Source organism: Panulirus ornatus, chromosome 13 (assembly GCF_036320965.1).
Source record: "Panulirus ornatus isolate Po-2019 chromosome 13, ASM3632096v1, whole genome shotgun sequence".
Lineage (NCBI taxonomy): Eukaryota > Metazoa > Arthropoda > Malacostraca > Decapoda > Palinuridae > Panulirus > Panulirus ornatus.
Genome location: NC_092236.1, coordinates 5484977 through 5505884, shown reverse-complemented (window position 1 = coordinate 5505884; position 20908 = coordinate 5484977). Strand labels below are relative to the sequence as shown.

Here is a 20908-nt window from a genome sequence, read left to right as displayed (position 1 = left end):
CTCCCCTAGCTTCATTTGCTCTCACCTTTTACCATTCTACTCTTAATCTCTCTAAGTATATCTCCTCACAAGCCTCTTTACCAAGCTCACTCACTTTTACAATCTTATCCCACCCATATGATTTCCTCTTTTCCTAAAGCTTCAACAAACCCTCACCCTTTCCTCTATCAAGTAATGATCAGACAATCCTCTAGCTGCCCTTCTTAACAAATTCACATGCAAGAGTCTCTCCTTTGCATGCTCATCAGGTAGTACATAGTCCAATAATGTGCTCTTCCTATCCTTCCTACTCACCCTTCCATAGAAATGTATGTCCTTTTTTACCAGGTATTCTCAGTCATCAGTCCATTTCATCATAGTGTAATACAGAGTTAGGGACCATTGATTTCCTAAGAACACACCAAATATTGGACTCAACCATTTTGATGCATAATTAGATTTCAATCTGGTCCTTGAAAAAAGCAAGTGTCTAAAGGACCACCTCATTACATTTCCAGTATTGAAAGTTTATTTTTGGTATCCTAGCAATAACAGCCTTTGAAAAACCATATTATGTTGTGAGAACAATTATTTTGAGAGACAGAAAATATGACAAAAAGTGTTCTCTGGTAAATGGTATAGATAAAGACATAATCACTGTGAGTCACTAAGAGGCCCTAATCATACAGATATATCTTTTTATATGTTATATATGTCACAAGTGTAACTCACTTATACAGCAGTAACACCCCCTAAAAACAGAATTGATTATCATGTACACCACATGAACAGTGAAAGTGCACATCAGACAGCAACAGTGCATGTGAGGTAGTTGTTTCATGGTTCTTATTGTTACATTAAATGGAAGTGCCTTTTGATAGTCGTAGGGTATATCTGAATTTCGCAGTCATTTGTTGTGAGTGTTTGTTTGGATTGTTTGGATATGTACAGTTGATGCAGCATCCTCATAAATTCTGTTGAGAAACAAAGAAAACTTGATGATATAGTTGGAACTACTGTGCATCACAAATGGTTGGATCAATTATAGTTTTAAGACATTCAGCTTTTAATTGCCAAAAGTTGTTAATTGCATTTTTCATTTTCTTTTTTACAATTCTTTTTAAGTTTTTATCTATTGCATGAATTTAAAATTATCTGCATATTGAGAGAAATATTGGCGATAGAAGTCTTATCTCTTCAGTCATTAGCAATAGTGTTCTTTTAAAAACATATAACACAAGTTGGAGTGATACAGTAAATTGTATTGTCTTTTCAGGAGGACCATCCAATTGTTTTGAATTGATAATCGTCTGCATATTTGGAAAAATATGAACAATAGCTGGAGATGAAATCCTTACCCAGCTTTGTGTGAAAACTTTTAACTTCCAGTAGATTAAACAATGAATTGAATTGTATTTGTCATTTGTCTTTTCTCCACAGTTCTTTTTGGCAGATTTTTGATTTATACATGAATTGATAATTATCTACACAAAAACATGGAGGAAAATAAGTGAAATAAATGGAAGTTTAAAAGAGCTTTCATAATGATCATTATTTTGTATACAGTTGTCTTCAGAGGGTTCTTTCTTTATGTATGAATTGATAACCATCTACATATTTAGAAAAAATAAGAAAAAATAGCTAAAGGAGATGGAATTCATACCCTGTTCCCATTGGCTTCATCTGAAAACAGTCAACTCATAATTGATAAAATTATATGGAAAGCTGTACTTGTCATAAATTTTTCTACGTTTTTTGTACTTATTTTAATTTTCAGGCTTCATAGGATCTTGAAATAGGCCCAAAAACAATTCTTTGGGTGTTATTTATAGCTTAAAGGCAATTGATAAAAGATATCCAACTCACTTCTTCCTTGAATGTTTGCTAATTAGTTGCTGTTTTGTTTTCAAGGTATTTTAATGTGGGCAAAAGCATCTTTATGATCTAGGCACATATGTTAATTTGTAGATAATATAGACCATTTGTCATGTACTGTATACTTGTTAGCAAGAAGTGTACAATCTATAAATGAATAAGGTGGATATGTAGTTGATACAAGACTTGCTAACAGTGTAGACTGCATGCCTGATACTGTACTAAATTTTTGAATAATGCTGTGTCACTTTTCTTCAGGTTTTACACTAGCCATACCACTATCAATATTATGTCAAAGGTCGAGATATGTTCTTCCCTCCCCCACCGAAGTCATTTCTTGATGTGGTAGTTTTGATGCAAAAGTGGATAAACTGTATTGTAGCATAAGTCATGATATTTTTTCTCGACTGCTTTTTCACCTCAAGAAATGAATGGGAAACATATCTCACATCTTTGAAGTTTGAAATGTATGTTTGAGAACTTATTATATCTCTTTCAAATTCAAATGCATAAGAGTTTTGTTACATTAAGTAGCTTCTCTAGATTCTCATATTGAGTCAGACTTAAAAAGAAGTGGGAATTGAATATGAATCATTGTGCACACTCAGTAATTACAGGAAGTGAATGACTTCCCACATCATTATCTTAATGACAGCAGGATGGATGATTGGATGATTTGCTACCACCGAACAACAATGTAATGTCAGTACTTCCTTGCATACATAACTTTTGAGACACCTTTCTTCTACACATAGCCATTTGCTCTTCATTTATATATCTTGCCTCTCAGTAGTGCTCTATTGTATTCATGCTGTCTACATCCAATTTCCTGATGCTCACACTATCTCAATGGCCCATCTTTTACTAAAACAGCCATTCTCTTTGTAATACTGTATGTTGCTTGTAATTTCCTCATGCTACACTTCTACTTCCTGTATTCATTTCTACTCTTTTCTCCATTTCCTCCCTTCTGTCTTTCTTTGTAAGTAACAGATTTGATGCTAAATTGATAATGAAGCTTCCTAACAAGAAATGTTAAACATTAGCAATGAGCATAGCAGTCATAAGAATACTTAAAGTAACATACAGACCATCCAAAACTAGAAGCTCATTGTGATACTTGGGAAAATTGTGGAAATATCATGAAACATTGACTAACCAAAAATGACAGTGCTTTGGTCAGATTTCAATTTTGATTTTGTACAGTGGAAAAAATATGGAATGTAATATGAATGTAGCTTATGTGAGTCTTGCAACCTAACATAAAGTATACAAAAACCAACAAGAAATGATAATACAATTGATCTGATATTTACAAATAGCATAGCTTTGATTACAGACACTTGAGGTCACATAAATGAGTATCTCTGACCATATTATAACTGAAGGATTCACTGACTATAGTGTTTAAACGATGCAGGCAGACAGGATGAAATAAACTTCATCATCTATTGTTAAAGGTGAAATGAAATGTGAAAAACCATATAGATAAATTGCATTGGTTGGTCAGGCTGAACAGCATTAATCCAAAAATAAATATGGTAATCTTCTACCAAGGCATAAATGAAATAATGGTAAGGTTACTCCTAAGTAAAAACAAAATATAACATGAAGAAGATACTACGAGATAGAAAACAATGGGTGAATAGATGAAGAGAATGGAAGAAAAATTAAGATTTGCAACAAGCAAAAATAGTAATTAGAAGAAATAAGGACTGCAGATAAGGAAATAACGGGGTCTTATAGAAGAGAATGGAGACTAAATGCAAGTGCATGGACCAAAACTAGAGTCTTGTGTGCTTATATGAAGGGGAAAAACGAAAAGGCAGAGATTGGACCATTCAGAGAAGGTAACAATTATGCAAATGACCCCAAAAGAATATTTTGGATGTTGATTAACCAAAAGTTTTCAGTGTTTAGTACATGAAAGCATGAAGATATAGGTGATGAAATGCATCATGATTATGATGAGCTTGCCCTTACAGAGATGATAAACTCCTCTTGTCTCCTTTCCTTCTCTACTCTTCTCTTCTTTTCTCTTCTCTTCTCTTCTCTTCTCTTCTCTTTTCTCTTCTTTTCTCTTCTCTTCTCTTCTTTCTCTTCTCTTCTCTTCTCTTCTCTTCTCTTCTCTTCTCTTCTCTTCTCTTCTCTTCTCTTCTCTTCTTTCTCAATTAATGTCAGAAAGTTGGCTTGATGAAAAAGTTAAAGGTAAAGTAAACTTGTAACAATTTGAAACATTCAGAGCAGATACAACTAGTTTCAGACAAGGACGTGTAGTATGATATGTCCATAATAGGCTAGGAGAAAGCAGATAACGAAGACAAGTCACAGTGAATATGAACTGATTATTTTGAGTGTCCCATCGATAAACACAGTAAACCTTGTCATACAAACCTTCAAAAACAATACTAAATGACTTTAAAGTGATTTCCACAAAAGTTTAAGAAATTTTTAAGGGATTAGATAAACTTGACCTGATAATGATAGGGGCTGGTGACTTTGTCTTCCATTTCATTGATTGGCAGGAAAGATAAATAGATCATGAATGTAGATATAGTTACAAAGAAAAGAATGATAGGTCAGCAGATGAAAGATGACAGCCCCACAGCCTACTTTATTTATGTGATTAATTCAGCCTTGTGCAGATAAACCACACACCAAGAAGGAGCAATGCAATAGATCTTATATTTACAAATTTCATTGCACTGTTTCAGATATAGAAGTAAATACTTCATCTGTCAAATCATAGTATTATAGAAATCACTACAGCATGTAAAATGGAAATGAATGAATGTAAATATGATACAACAACAAAAAAAAAAGTAGGTTAAGAGATATAATTTTTAACATAGCAAATCAAACTGGAAAAAAGATCATTGAGAGGATTCTAAATACTAACTGGAATAAGATCTTTGTCGACAAAAACTTAGACACAAAAATATATTGTGAGAGTAGACCAAATGATTATTGAACAGTGAACAGGTACCAAAGAGAAAGAACACAGCTATATATATATATATATATATTCTTTCTTTCATACTATTCGCCATTTCCCGCATTAGCGAGGTAGCGTTGAGAACAGAGGACTAGGCCCTTGAGGGAATATCCTCACCTGGGCCCCTTCTCTGTTCCCTCTTTTGGAAAATTAAAAAAAAAAAAAAAAAAAAAAGTGAGAGGGGAGGATTTCCAGCCCCCCGCTCCCTCCCCTTTTAGTCGCCTTCTACGACATGCAGGGAATACGTGGGAAGTATTCTTTCTCCCCTATCCCCAGGGATAATATATATATATATATATATATATTTTTTTTTTTTTTTTTTTTTTTTTTTTTTTTTTTTTTTTATACTTTGTCGCTGTCTCCCGCGTTTGCGAGGTAGCGCAAGGAAACAGACGAAAGAAATGGCCCAACCCCCCCCCCCCCCATACACATGTACATACACACGTCCACACACGCAAATATACATACCTACACAGCTTTCCATGGTTCACCCCAGACGCTTCACATGCCTTGCTTCAATCCACTGACAGCACGTCAACCCCTGTATACCACATGACTCCACTTCACTCCATTTCTTGCCCTCCTTTCACCCTCCTGCACGTTCAGGCCCCGATCACACAAAATCTCCCTCACTCCATCCTTCCACCTCCAATCCGGTCTCCCTCCTCTCCTCGTTCCCTCCACCTCCGACACACATATCCTCCCGGTCAATCTCTCCTCACTCACTCCCTCCACGCGCCCAAACCACTTCAAAACACCCCCCTCCGCTCTCTCAACCACGCCCCCCCTATTTCCACACATCTCTCTCACCCTTACGTCACTCACTCGATCAAACCACCTCACACCACACATTGTCCTCAAACATCTCACCTCCAGCACATCCATCCTCCTGCGCACACCTCCATCGAGAACACTGTCTCGGAAAGCAAAGGTGGGTGTGTTTGAGGGAATAGTGGTTCCAACAATATATATATATATATATATATATATATATATATATATATATATATATATATATATATATATATATATATGGGGGCCAGGTGAGGATGTTCCCTCAGAGGCCCAGTCCTCTGTTCTTAACGCTACCTTGCTGATGCGGGAAATGGCGAATAGTTTGAAAAAAAAAAAAAAATATACATATATATATATATATATATATATATATATATATATATATATATATATATATATATATATATGCAAATATTTAGGGACAGAACACTATAGATGAACAAGAAAAGATAAGAGATGGAAGGAGCAAATGCAGATGTAGAAATAGTGAAATCCCTTAGATCAAAAACAATACAAAAAAGGTATACAGATCATGGAAAGGAATCCAGAGTTAGTGTTCATATACATGAACATGACAAAAGACAAGAAAATGAAAATTCTCCCTGAGATTGGACCCTTTATAGTGGAAGAAAAATATAAGATTACTTTAAAATAATTCCAGATGTTGATTGAACAATATAAATTGGCATATAGTGCAAAATATGAAGAGAAAGTAAAACATGAATTATTTAGTTAATATGATAATACTGCACTCATAGATATTCAGTACTGGAAGATGATATACCAAGAGCAATTGCTCAGTTCAAAGAAGATTCATCTCTAGGGTATTTTTCCAGAAGCCTAAAACAGCAATACCAGAACAAATGATGTTATTGAGGTTGACTCCATATGAAAGTAAAATTGTAGACATTCACAAAATTGGCATATGTAACACATACACAGAGAAGGATTAACCTAACACCTAAGCAATGTGGAACATTTAGCTTGACTTCACGTAAATGTCTTTAAAAAAGTGATAAAAGGATATTAAACCATCTAATCAAGAACAGCTACATTAAGGAAGTCCAGCATGGATTTGTACCAGGAAAAAGTATGCAAGTCCAATTATTAGCTCATTAGAATGACATGAATGTTTTATCCAAGGAAAAAGAATGGATACTAATTTCTTGACTTTGCAAAAGCATTTGACAAAGAAACCCACATACTTTTGCTAGAGGAAGTAGCTAGGCAAAATGCAGAGAATGAAATAAGAGATCGATTAAAGAGTTTCTAACTGACACAAAGTTCAAAATTATAGCAAACGAAACCATGTCTGAGAAGGAAGATGTTATATCAGGGGTACCACAGGCAATGGCAACCTCATTATTCTATGGTATTGATATCAAATATTGGGAATGAAGTAAAGGAAAGCATAGAAAGGCATTTTGCTGATGACACCAGAGTAAGAAAAATTACTGAACAGACTAATTAGGTGAGGATGCAAAAAGATTAAATACATTTATAGATGGGCAGAAGTGAATGTGATGAATTTGATGAAGATGAACTTGGAACATAAAAGAATGCACATGTACCATTTAAAAGCCCAGCATAGAAAGTAATAGAAATTGAGACAAATGTACAATATTTGTGTGCCATCATAAATGAGACTTGATTTCACAAAGTATATTAGAAGATGACACCATCAAGTGATGAGTGGTATGATTCTGAGAACTTTCACTACAAGAGATGCAAACCTGTTGATGAGAATGTTCAGTGTATATATAAGAAGCAAAGAAGTAAAGTGTGTGAAAGAAGAAAGCTGAGAGTAAATGTGAATAAGAGCAAGATTATTAGGTACAGTAGAGTTGAGGGACAAGTAAATTAGGAGGTAAGTTTGAATGGAGAAAAACTGGAGGAAGTGAAGTGCTTTAGATATCTGGGAGTGGATCTGGCAGCATATGGAATCATGGAAGCGGAAGTGAGTCACAGGGTGGGGGAGGGGGCAAAAGTTCTGGGGGCATTGAAGAATGTGTGGAAAGTGAGAACATTATCTCGGAAAGCAAAAATGGGTGTCTGAAGGAATAGTGGTTCCAACAATGTTATATGGTTGTGAGGCATGGGCTATAGATAGGGTTGTGCAGGGGAGGGTGTATGTGTTAGAAATGAGATGTTTGAGGACAATATGGGGTGTGAGGTAGTTTGATCTAGTAAGTAATGAAAGGGTAAGAGAGATGTGTGGTAATAAAAAGAGTGTGGTTGAGAGAGCAGAAGAGGGTGTATGGGCAACTATAAAGATGTAGAAAGAGGAAGAGAAAGATATATAATCTACGCATGGCAACAAATTAAAGATATAGATGTGTTAAACGTGAAAGGATGTCAACAAGGAAGGTGCAGAGTTATTAAGTCCTCAAGAATCCCATGGTGCCATGGAATGTACTGAATAGAATTCAGGCAACCAGGAAGCTAGAACATTTTTTCAGTTTATACTGCCAAGAGAAATAAATGTGCGTGGAACAACTACAGAAGCATTTGAAAGAATACTTGACATGTAGTTGAAATTAGTGCCATGTGAACCAAAAATAGATAATTATGTAATGCAGGTGGCAGCTGAAAACAGTAGTAGTCTTATTGAAGCAAGAAATGTGGTGAGTGCATTGTACTGGCCCTACCATTATGGCTAAATCTCATCTTAGGTACTCAGAGTTGGATAGGTTGATACACTTGTATAAAAAAAGAATGCCAACCATTCTGGTGTTAAAACCAGTGTTTCACTAACATAGCAGTATGGGTTACATATTTCTTAAGAAACCTTGCTTATTTTTATGGCACATTTATTTTCCTTTTAACTTAAGACTCTCAATTTACTTCCCTTTCAGATTTCCTTCTTAATAGATTTACATGAGATTTCCTTCTTAATAGACTTACATGATTCCTGTTGAAATTACTGCTCAGAAACACAATTCAAGTTTATATGACTTTTCCCTGTCCAGTTCATTGAATGTTTGTTGGTCAGATTCCATTGTTGGAAAGCTAATTTGCTTGTGTATTTATAGCTATTCTTTCTGAAACTCCCAAATTCCAATTCCATTGTATGTAACTACTTGGTTGATTTTGCTGTTATTACTGTATTCATCATTGTTAGACAACATTCTTCACTCCTGATTCCTTTCATAACCTGGGTTGGCAACTCATATGTCTGTATACAGTATTGAATAACCATGGCAACGCATGGCATTGTTATACTATTCTTGCTTTTAACGAATTTCACTGCAAATACTTCCAGTAACAGTTGGGATTTGATTGAATTTTGCTTTCAATTGTATACTTTGTGTACTGGTATGAATGAAGTTTGATAATGAGCATTTACATAAATGTTGTCACCTCATTAATACAAAATGATTTTTCTCCCAGCAGTCGTGGTGGTGGTCGACGAAGACGATATGAAGGAGAGGAATATGGGCCAAGAGTAAAGCGTTTGAGAGGGCCTCCCAACTTCAGAGGCAGAACTGACAAGCCAGGTAGAAATAAAAAAAAGTGGTGTTTCTTATTTACAAGTGCACCAGCATAAATCTTAGTCTTTTTAAAACTTCTGTTATTTATTTATTTATTATACTTTGTCGCTGTCTTCCACGTTAGCGAGGTAGTGCAAGGAAACAGACGAAAGAATGGCCCAACCCACCCACATACACATGTTTATACATACACGTCCACACACGCACATATACATACCTATACATTTCAACATATACATATACATACACACACAGACATATACATATATACACATGTACATAATTCATACTTGCTGCCTTTATTCATCCCGTTGCCACCCTGCCACACATGAAATGACGACCCCCTCCCCCGCATGAGCACAAGGTAGCGCTAGGAAAAGGCAACAAAAGCCACATTCGTTCACCCTCAGTCTCTAGCTGTCATGTATAATGCACTGAAACCACAGCTCCTTTTCCACAACCAGGCCCCACAAAACTTTCCATGGTTTACCCCAGATGCTTCACATGCCCTGGTTCAATCCATTGACAGCACGTCGACCCCGGTATACCACATCGTTCCAATTCACTCTATTCCTTGCTTGCCTTTCACCCTTCTGCATGTTCAGGCTCCGATCACTCAAAATCTTTTTCACTCCATCCTTCCACCTCCAGTTTGGTCTCCTACTTCTCATTCCCTCCACCTCTGACACATATATCCTCTCTGTCAGTCTTTCCTTACTCATTCTATCCATGTGACCAAAGCATTTCAATACACCCTCTTCTGCTCTCTCAACCACACTCTTTTTATTACTACATATCTCTCTTACCCTATTATTACTTACTCGATCAAACCACCTCACACCACATATTGTCCTCAAACATCTCATTTCCAACACATCCACCCTCCTCTGCACAACCCTATCTATATAGCCCATGCCTTGCAACCATATATCATTGTTGGAACCACTATTCCTTCAAACATACCCATTTTTGCTTCCAATAATGTTCACTATATTTCGTGTGATTAGTTGAACCTCGAGTGAATGAGAGTTCGTGAAGTTGACAGAGAGCTAGAATTCTGGGTATTATTGTATTTCATAAGATATCTTGCTTCTATGACCATCTTCAAATCCTGTAGTCATCGGTGAGGGATGTGAAGACAGATCCAATGCTGAAAAGTTTCAGGCCCAGCTAATGTACTAAAGATATGATCTGCTATAAAAAAGTAAACTGCTCATGGACAGAGGTCTTTCAGGCAAGGATACTAGAGAACTGATTTTTATTTACATATTGTGGGGATATTTTTTGTATGAGTTTGGTATGAATGGAGATGTTTGTCTTATTTGACAGATCAGATTACCGCATATAATGAGAAATGAAGAGGCACTTACATTAGTATCGATTTTCTTGTGCACTTTGATATTTAGGATACATGAGGGTATGTGTGTGAGGTGAGAATCAGTATGCAAGTGATCTGATAATGATTTGCCCCAAAGTTTAACTTATTTCTCATGAGCATTTCTCTTGAGCAGAAAGTGACACTCTCTTGGGATTGATATGTCCACTGTCCTCATTTGAGTTGCTTGACTTATTATTGGGCATGTACCCTGCCCATAACATCTACATACCTTAGAGCTGAGTTTATAAAACCCTTCCATTTGTTTGTTCCTTCATACTTGTATTGTCTTCATATATACCTCCTCCTATATTTTTTATTCTGTAATGTATCACCATGGATTCATTAGGTGCTATAGCAACTCCCAGGTTTCTAGAATACTCCATTTCCTCAAAATTCTCTCCATTCAAACCCACTCCAGATAACATGTCTCTCTTCACTGTTAAACCTGTAACCTTGCTTTTATTCACCTTTACTCTGAACATTATCCTTTCACATGCTATTAAGCTCAGACACGAGCTTTTGCAGTTTTTCACATGAATCTCCTACCAACTGACTCACCTCCAAGGCCTCACCACCCCAAAGACACTGCATACCTACTTCTCTCTCCAAGACCCTTACAATCTTCTCCCTCACCACTCTACCCATTAACAAAATTAAACACCTTGATGATAGCACACACCCCTGCTGCAGACCCACCCTCCTCTCTTCTCACTCATACAAATGCTTTACCTTTTTTTTTATAAAGATGCTTCTATGCTTCTAGCAGCTCTCTTGCCACGCCTTTGACAACGCATCTTTATCATCTCTGTTACATCTTTCTCTAGATTCATGAATGTCACGTACAAGTCTGTTCTTTAAAGCAGACACATGATCCACATATTGTCCACCACTTCTGAAGCTTTATTGTTTCTCTCCTGTCTATTGCTTTGTGCATTCCACTTGTCTCTCAATCACCACTTTTCCATACAGCAAGGAACATCATACAAGATACATTGTGGTGTTTGCTCTGCACTGTTTTCTAATTGCATTTTAGGTTGTATATTTGTTTTGAGTGGTATTAGTACATTTTGTCTTAAATGTATTCCAAACTTTCATAAAAAAGGAAGGATGTAGTTTATTGGTATTTGCTATAGTTAAAGGCGATAAAGTATGTAAGTGATTTTGAATGTAAAGGGAATTTTGATGTGTGGTTCCAAAGTGGTGGTTCAACTTTTGGGTACACCTTAGAATAGAGGTCCAAGATTTTTCGCATGAAATATGTCTTAAACTCATCCTACAGCTTAGAATAGTGGGCATCTTATACTTGAGTGACTGCAGGGTATGTTGAAATGGTTTGGGCACATGGAGAGAATGAGTGAGGAAAGATTGACCAAGAGGATATATGTGTCGGAGGTGGAGGGAACGAGGAGAAGAGGGAGACCAAATTGGAGGTGGAAAGATGGAGTGAAAAAGATTTTGTGTGATCGGGGCCTGAACATGCAGGAGGGTGAAAGGAGGGCAAGGAATAGAGTGAATTGGAGCGATGTGGTATACAGGGTTTGACGTGCTGTCAGTGGATTGAATCAAGGCATGTGAAGCGTCTGGGGTAAACCATGGAAAGCTGCGTAGGTATGTATATTTGCGTGTGTGGACGTGTGTATGTACATGTGTATGGGGGGGGGGGTTGGGCCATTTCTTTCGTCTGTTTCCTTGCGCTACCTCGCAAACGCGGGAGACAGCGACAAAGTATAAAAAAAAAAAAAAAAAAATAATGACTCTAGCTCTGGTGACTTTACTGGTAGTGCAAGGTAATTATTTCTCATTCAGCATGGTAAGGGAATGATTTACAGACATGAATCTGTAAAACAGGTAATTTACTGCTTGAAATAGTGTGATCAGTAAAGGATGATGCTGGTATTACTTTAGTATTTATTTTACATGGTATTACAGAAAATCATATGTAAATGAATACATAAGAAAATATGAATGACCCAAATAATGTCACAAGTTGAAATTGTGTGTGAATGTTGACTGGCCAATTACTTATAGCCATTGCACCCTGGATTAACCTAGAGGATGATGGCTGGCCCCTTCCCAGAGCCCCAAGGCATCAATTAGGTCATGACAGTCTCTTCTGCCATAGCTCATGAATTTGGGGTGTACCAGCCTCAGATGGTGCTCATTTTTTTTGTTTATTACTTGTATTATATTTTGTCACAGGCAACTAGATAAGATGAGTTTGCAAACAGTTGAGCATATTTTCAGCAGCCGCATACACCAGAGAACGTGCCAGGGAGAGATCACCTGTTTATCGCGCTGTGCCACGACGAGAAGGGTCCTCATATAACGGCACAAGCAGTCATAAATTGGTGAGTATGTTGTTAATGGAATCAAGGCAACATTTGTGACAAATTGAGCTTTATAAAAAAAAAAACTCATCATATTATGAGATTGACAGGTATATTAAGTGAACAGTAAGTTGCACTCTAGATTTCTTGAGAGTATGTATGGCTGATTTATACCTTATGATACAACCATAAATATTCAAGTACTGTTTTTTTTAATCGGAACAAAGAACTCTTTAAAAAGAAACTGATGTTTGATGAAACTGATGTTTGATGCTATAGAATCTCATTCATGTTAACTAAGTAAATTTCAAGAAATGATGTTGAGTCCATAAAACCTTGAGCATTTTGTAGATCAGGTTCATTTCAGACCATTGCATGCACTTGGCAAATTATATCAGGCACATGCAGTTTCAGAACATCATGTGGAGCAGGTGGATCATATCTTCTTCAGTTGTATTTGTATCATGTTAGTATTAAACTAGGGAAGAAACTTTGAACAAAAAATGCTTTTACACACACACACACACACACACACACACACACACACACACACACACACACACACACACACACACACAACCACACACACACATTCCATGGTCTTTTTTACATTACACACAGTGTTTATACTGGTCTGCAAAAGTCTGGATATCTGATTTTTACATGGTGAAAATTCAGGCTTGTGAAATATGGAGAGGTTTGAGATATGCTCTTTGATCTGAATTCCATCTTGAGGGACTGAAAAGATACTCCAAAAGGTAACTATTCTCTTGAATTTATCCCTTTACCCTTAAGGCATCCTTCTGATTAATCATTTTTATGTACGTTAATGCTATGATTGAAAATTGTAGTTCTTCAGGATTCTAAATTTTTATATTCTGAATCTGAGTCAGCATTTCTGAAAGACTGGATTCAGAAAATCATCTCAGAGGCAATGAAAAGTCTGCATAATGTCTGAATAAACTCTAGTTAGTGTAAAATCCTTGGTATCATGTCTTAGCCCTATAAGCATGAATTAATGATGCTCCAGTACTGTATGTTGGGAATTCTTATTTAGGTGAAAATTTTAGTAATAACTTTGAGCCATTCCATAAAGCAGTGTTAGGACTCTTCATTACAGACGTATCAAGACTTCATGCGGGAGATGCGAGACTTCCACTCCCGTGCACCAAGCAATTTACCCCCTATGGCCTTCCCTCCACCAGTAAGTACATTATTCTGGTCATAACATTTTGCTGAGGGAACGTATGCTAACATGTTGTAGACCAGGACTTCCTAATATGGGGTCTCCGTGAGGGGTAGTAATATTAGCTTGTTGATTTTGCACAGCATGATACATTACATTGACTTCATAAAAACTTCTGAGTTTCTTGCACCACTGTGAAAGATGACTTGAAATAGATTGGTTTTGGTATCCTGCCATGGTTTATAATTTATAGTCTTAGTAAATTGTAGTTGTTGATTTTTTTGAGCTGCATTAAAAACTTCATTACACACACACACACACACACACACACACACACACACACACACACACACACACACACACACACACCAAAATCGATGTATACAAATGATGATGAATATGATGAAGGTGGATTAGTGTAAACATTAAATATAGCTGGAATTTTTGGGTAGTGTTAGGGAAAATGCATCTGATATTGTTGGAGATATGGAAACAAAGCTTACTAAAGAGAGAAATTCCCGTTTATTCTGGCCAGAGGGGTACATGATTATAGTGAGGGAAAGACAGGGCAAAGGAAGGGAAGGATTGGTCTTGTAAACCCTTAATGTTTCCATATGGATATTTTCCCAAACTGAGCAATGCCTCTGGATGGATATGTATGCATTTAGTTTAACGCTTAAGTTTTATTGCCACAAGATGAGCCAAGATGATGGTTGGGGTGGCACTATGCAATCGTTTCTTCTTTCCACAGTCGGTCGTCCTTCAGCTATGCCAGAGAGCACATTTTCTTTAGTTTTTTATGGAGGAAATTGAGTGGCTTTTAGAGAAACTTAGAGGGCATGGTAGATGATCCTGTATTGTTTAATGACGATCTGTCTGAAGATTGTTTGGAGAGTGATTTTTAAGGACATTGACTTCTTGCATTGAAAGTTGACTAAGTTAAGGCAGCAGAAGGGTTTGTATCAAAAGTTGAAATAGTATTGTTAGTGTCCATGTTAACTTGAAAGCACTGTGTCTGACTGTTGATGCTGGTAATTTTACAGACTTGCATAGTTTAGCTGTTATGAAAAAAATTGTGTATCACATTGATTTTAGCATGAAAAGATTTATTATGTAAATTGAAGCATGACAGTAATCAGTAATAAGTCTTTTTTTTATGTATAATTAACTATAACATGTGCAGTCACAACTCAGTTAACACTCAGCCCTTACTTCCATAATTTTTATATAATTTTGCTGACTTCTCCACATTATGAGAGTGAAAGCACTGGACAAATGATACTTCTTCAGAGATTTATTTTTCATTGTAATTTATTGAAACTGTAAAGTTAAAATATATTTTTATAGAACTTGAAAAAAGAGAATTAGGATTAGAAAGGAAAATTTTGTGAGATGTTTGAGGGTTACTTAATGACTGTTATAAATTTTAGGAAATAGAGGAAGATGGCCCATTCAGACAGTGAATATGGGAATTGTAAAAGCAGGAAAGAAATGCATATTGATGTTGACAAACATAATCTTCCAAAGAACAGTGATCCTGAGCAAATATACATTGATAAGATAGGAACAATCTGGATGGTACTGGAAGCAGTAGAGCATGCATTTCTCTAAGATGGTAGAAATAGTGGAAATGGCAATCTCACTTCTGAAGAAATGACTTAGAAAAATTTAGATCATGGTGACAGGGAGTCATAGAGGCAAATTCTTAGAGTGTACATACGAACATTTTCTCTTCCAACATGTCAATTAACATACTAGATGAGAGGGACTGATACACCATTGCTGGTAGACCTTATCTTCACACATCCTAGCATGGATATTGAGAATATTATGTATTATGTTAAACACTAACTAGAAAAATTGATAATCTAATGCTCAAGTTTGACTGTGTAAAAAAATGAGAAAGTTAAAGAGTAGAGGCTAGACAAGACCTAAAGAGGAGATAGAAACCTGGAAACTATCCAGACTTAAATGATTTTTATGGTAACACAGATTGGGAAGTTGAGTTCAATAGCAAGGAACCAGGACATTATTGTGAGAGGTTCTGTGAAATGTACAGTGAACCAGTAGGATCATGGATACCTCTAACCTTAAATATAGAGAGAAAGTTGAGAAAGAGGGAAGAATGGCTTAATGAAGATGTCTAAAGGAAAGGTGCTTTGGGATATAAGTGGTTAAGAAATAGGCAGCACTCCAGTCAACCAGTATTTGCAAGAAAAGAGAGAGAAAGGAATGTGTATAGCAGGATAAGAAAGGAGGAGCAAAGAATCTTTGAAAAGAATACTGTGGATGAGGCAGAAGAATATCCAAAACTTTACCATAAATTCATAAAGAAAAGATTGTCAAATAATGGACAGCTTGACTGACATAGAGACACTATTTTTCTAGATTTTGAGAAAGCTTGAGACGTAGTAAATTGCAGAGTATTGGTAGAGAAACTAGCAAGACAAATGAGTAAAAGTACATAAATTAGGAAAACAGATCAAAGAGTTTCTGCCTAATAGAAAATTGAAAGTAGTGGCAAACGGATGTCCGTGGTGTCTCTGTTAACGTTTCTGATCATGGTGCATTAATGGGCAGCCCAGGATCAAGTGCATAGGTTTGAATCCTGGTTGTGGCAGTCTGTCCCCAGTCAGCCCAGCTGTTCATCCATCCCTGCATATTGCTCAATAAAATGGGTACCTAGCTCAGGCTAGGGTATATATATAGGTGCTGTCGATGGACTGAACCAATGAATAGTGGGGCCTGGATGTGGATTGGGAGCTGTGGTTTTGGTGCATTACACACGATAGCTAGGGAGTGAGTGTGAATGGATGTGGCCTTTTTTGTCTTTTCCTGGCGCTACTTTGCTGAAGCAGGGGGTAGTGATGCTGTTTCCTTTGGGGTGGGGTAGCTCCAGGAATGGGTGAAGGCAAGCAAATATGAATATGAATGTTTATATATGTATGTGTGTGTGTGTGTGTGTGTGTGTGTATGTATATGTATATATATATGTATGTGTGTGTATGTTGATATGTATATGTACATGTGCATGTATGGGCGTTTCTGTTTATATTTTTGTGTATACGAGTGGTTGGGCCATTCATTGTTTGTTTCCTTGCGCTACCTCACTTTATGCGGAAAACTGTGATTAAGTATAATAAATATAGATATTCATGTTTATTTATTTTACTTAATTGCTGTTTCCCGCGACAGCCAGGTAGCGCAAGGAAACAAACGAAGAATGGCCCAACCATTCTATACACACACATATACATAAATGCACTTACATGCATATATACATACATCCACATTTCAACGTACACTTCAATGTATACACACATATACATACACAGACATATACATGTATACACATGTACATATTCATACATGCTGCCTTCATCCATTTCCATCACCACCCTGCCACACATGAAATGGAACACACACACACATCCACCAAGGTAGCACCAGGATAAGACAAAAACACCGCATTGGTTTACCCCAGACGCTTCACATGCCTTGATTCAATCCACTGACAGCACGTCAACCCCGGTATACCACATCGCTCCAATTCACTCTATTCTTTGCCCTCCTTTCACCCTCCTGCATGTTCAGGCCCCGGTCACACAAAATCTTTTTCACTCCATCTTTCCACCTCCAATTTGGTCTCCCTCTTCTCCTCGTTCCCTCCACCTCCGACACATATATCCTCTTGGTCAATCTTTCCTCACTCATTCTCTCCATGTGACCAAACCATTTCAAAACACCCTCTTCTGCTCTCTCAACCACGCTCTTTTTATTTCCACACAACTCTCTTACCCTTACGTTACTTACTCGATCAAACCACCTCACACCACACATTGTCCTCAAACATCTCATTTCCAACACATCCATCCTCCTGCGCACAACTCTATCCATAGTCCATGCCTCGCAACCATACAACATTGTTGGAACCACTATTCCTTCAAACATACCCATTTTTGCTCCGAGATAATACTCTCGCCTTCCACGCATTCTTCAATGCTCCCAGAACCTTTGCCCCCTCCCCCACCCTGTGACTCACTTCCGCTTCCATGGTTCCATCCGCTGCCAAATCCACTCCCAGATATCTAAAACACTTCACTTCCTCCAGTTTTTCTCCATTCAAACTCACCTGCCAGTTTACTTGTCCCTCAACCCTACTGAACCTAATAACCTTACTCTTATTCACATTTACTCTCAGCTTTCTTCTTTCATACATTTTACCAAACTCAGTCACCATCTTCTGCAGTTTCTCACCCGAATCAGTCACCAGCGTTATATCATCAGCGAACAACTCACTCACTTCTCAAGCCCTCTCATCCACAACAGACTGCATACTTGCCCCCTCTCTCCAAAACTCTTGCATTCACCTCCCTAACAACCCCATCCATGAATTAACCAACCATGGAGACATCACGCATCTCTTCCGCAAACCAACATTCACTGAGAACCAATCACTTTCTCTCTTCCTACTCGTACACATGCCTTACAACTCGATAAAAACTTTTCACTGCTTTTTTTCATACTATTCACCATTTCTAGCATTAGTGAGGTAGCGTTAAGAACCGAGGACTGAGCCTTTGAGGGAAACCCTCACTTGGCCCCCTTCTCTGTTCCTTCTGGAAAATTAAAAACGAGTGGGAGGATTTCCAGCTCCCTGCTCCCTCCCCTTTTAGCCGCCTTCTATGACGCGCAGGGAATACGTGGGAAGTATTCTTTCTCCCCAATCCCTGGGGATATATATATATATATATATATATATATATATATATATATATATATATATATATATTTTTTTTTTTTTTTTTTTTTTTTATTATACTTTGTCGCTGTCTCCCGCGTTTGCGAGGTAGCGCAAGGAAACAGACGAAAGAAATGGCCCAACCCCCCCCCATACACATGTATATACATACGTCCACACACGCAAATATACATACCTACACAGCTTTCCATGGTTTACCCCAGATGCTTCACATGCCTTGATTCAATCCACTGACAGCACGTCAACCCCTGTATACCACATCGCTCCAATTCACTCTATTCCTTGCCCTCCTTTCACCTTCCTGCATGTTCAGGCCCCGATCACACAAAATCCTTTTCACTCCATCTTTCCACCTCCAATTTGGTCTCCCTCTTCTCCTCGTTCCCTCCACCTCCGACACATATATCCTCTTGGTCAATCTTTCCTCACTCATTCTCTCCATGTGACCAAACCATTTCAAAACACCCTCTTCTGCTCTCTCAACCACGCTCTTTTTATTTCCACACATCTCTCTTACCCTTACGTTACTTACTCGATCAAACCACCTCACACCACACATTGTCCTCAAACATCTCATTTCCAGCACATCCATCCTCCTGCGCACAACTCTATCCATAGCCCACGCCTCGCAACCATACAACATTGTTGGAACTACCATTCCTTCAAACATACCCATTTTTGCTTTCCGGATAATGTTCTCGACTTCCACACATTCTTCAAGGCTCCCAGAATTTTCGCCCCCTCCCCCACCCTATGATCCACTTCGCTTCCATGGTTCCATCTGCTGCCAGATCCACTCCCAGATATCTAAAACACTTCACTTCCTCCAGTTTTTCTCCATTCAAACTCACCTCCCAATTGACTTGACCCTCAACCCTACTGTACCTAATAACCTTGCTCTTATTCACATTTACTCTTAACTTTCTTCTTCCACACACTTTACCAAACTCAGTCACCAGCTTCTGCAGTTTCTCACATGAATCCGCCACCAGCGCTGTATCATCATCTTACATTTTATCATATGTATATATATGTATGTGTGTGTGTGTGTATATGTGCGTATGTATGTGTGTGTGTGTGTGTGTGTGTATGTATATATATATATATTATATATATATTATCCCTGGGGATAGGGGTGAAAGAATACTTCCCACGCATTCCTCGCGTGTCGTAGAAAGCGACTAGAGGGGACGGGAGCGGGGGGCCAGAAATCCTCCCCTCCTTGTATTTTTTTAACTTTTTAAAATATATATATATATATATATATATACATATATTTTTTTTTTTTTCCCCAAAAGAAGGAACAGAGAAGGGGGCCAGGTGAGGGTATTCCCTCAAAGGCCCAGTCCTCTGTTCTTAACGCTACCTCGCTATCGCGGGAAATGGCGAATATATATATATATATATATATATATATATATATATATATATATATATATATATATGGGGATAGGGGAGAAAGAATACTTCCACGTATTCCCTTCGTGTCGTAGAAGGCGACTAAAAGGGAAGGGAGTGGGAGCTGGAAATCCTCCCCTCTCATTTTTTTTTAATTTTCCAAAAGAAGGAACAGAGAAGGGGGCCAGGTGAGGATATTTGCTCAAAGGCCCAGTCCTCTGTTCTTAATGCTACCTCGCTAATGCGGGAAATGGCGAATAGTATGAAAGAAAAAGAAGATATATATATATATATATATATATATATATATATATATATATATATATATATATATATATATATATATATATATATATATATACACACACACAACAGACATATGTACATATGTACACATGTACGTGTTCATACTTGCTCGCCTTCATCTATTTCTGGTACCACCCTGTTAATGGGATGGCCTTGATTAGGGCCTCAGTTGCCCATACCATCTCAGACCACAATGATTGGTATTAGCCTCAGCACTATTTGCAATGATGATCTCAGATTAGACAAGGAGTTTTAGAAAGTGTATGTAATCTGATGTTTTGCAAATAATACAAGAGTAAGTAAATCGGGGGGGGAACATAATCTATGAATGCTATGAATATGTGAAAGAGAATGTAATGTTATTTTATTAAGAGAGATTTGAACAAATAAGTCATGGAATGATTGACAGTGTATTG

The 20908-nt window shown here is 37.4% G+C and overlaps 1 protein-coding gene across 13 annotated transcripts in view; it reads left to right on the top strand.

Annotated features, from left to right (window-relative positions):
* Ythdc1 (YTH domain containing 1) overlaps positions 1 to 20908 on the top strand; it is a 141367-nt gene that overhangs the window by 74885 nt on the left and 45574 nt on the right. For 3 of the 13 annotated variants that reach the window (XM_071668510.1, XM_071668499.1, XM_071668502.1), the window contains exons 10-12: positions 9035 to 9141; positions 12758 to 12861; positions 13946 to 14044. In XM_071668510.1, the coding sequence (XP_071524611.1) occupies positions 9035 to 9141; positions 12758 to 12861; positions 13946 to 14044 (310 nt within the window). The remainder of the gene's footprint in view (positions 1 to 9034; positions 9142 to 12757; positions 12862 to 13945; positions 14045 to 20908) is intronic. The other 10 variants (XM_071668504.1, XM_071668500.1, XM_071668511.1 and 7 more) reach the window with 7 other exon arrangements.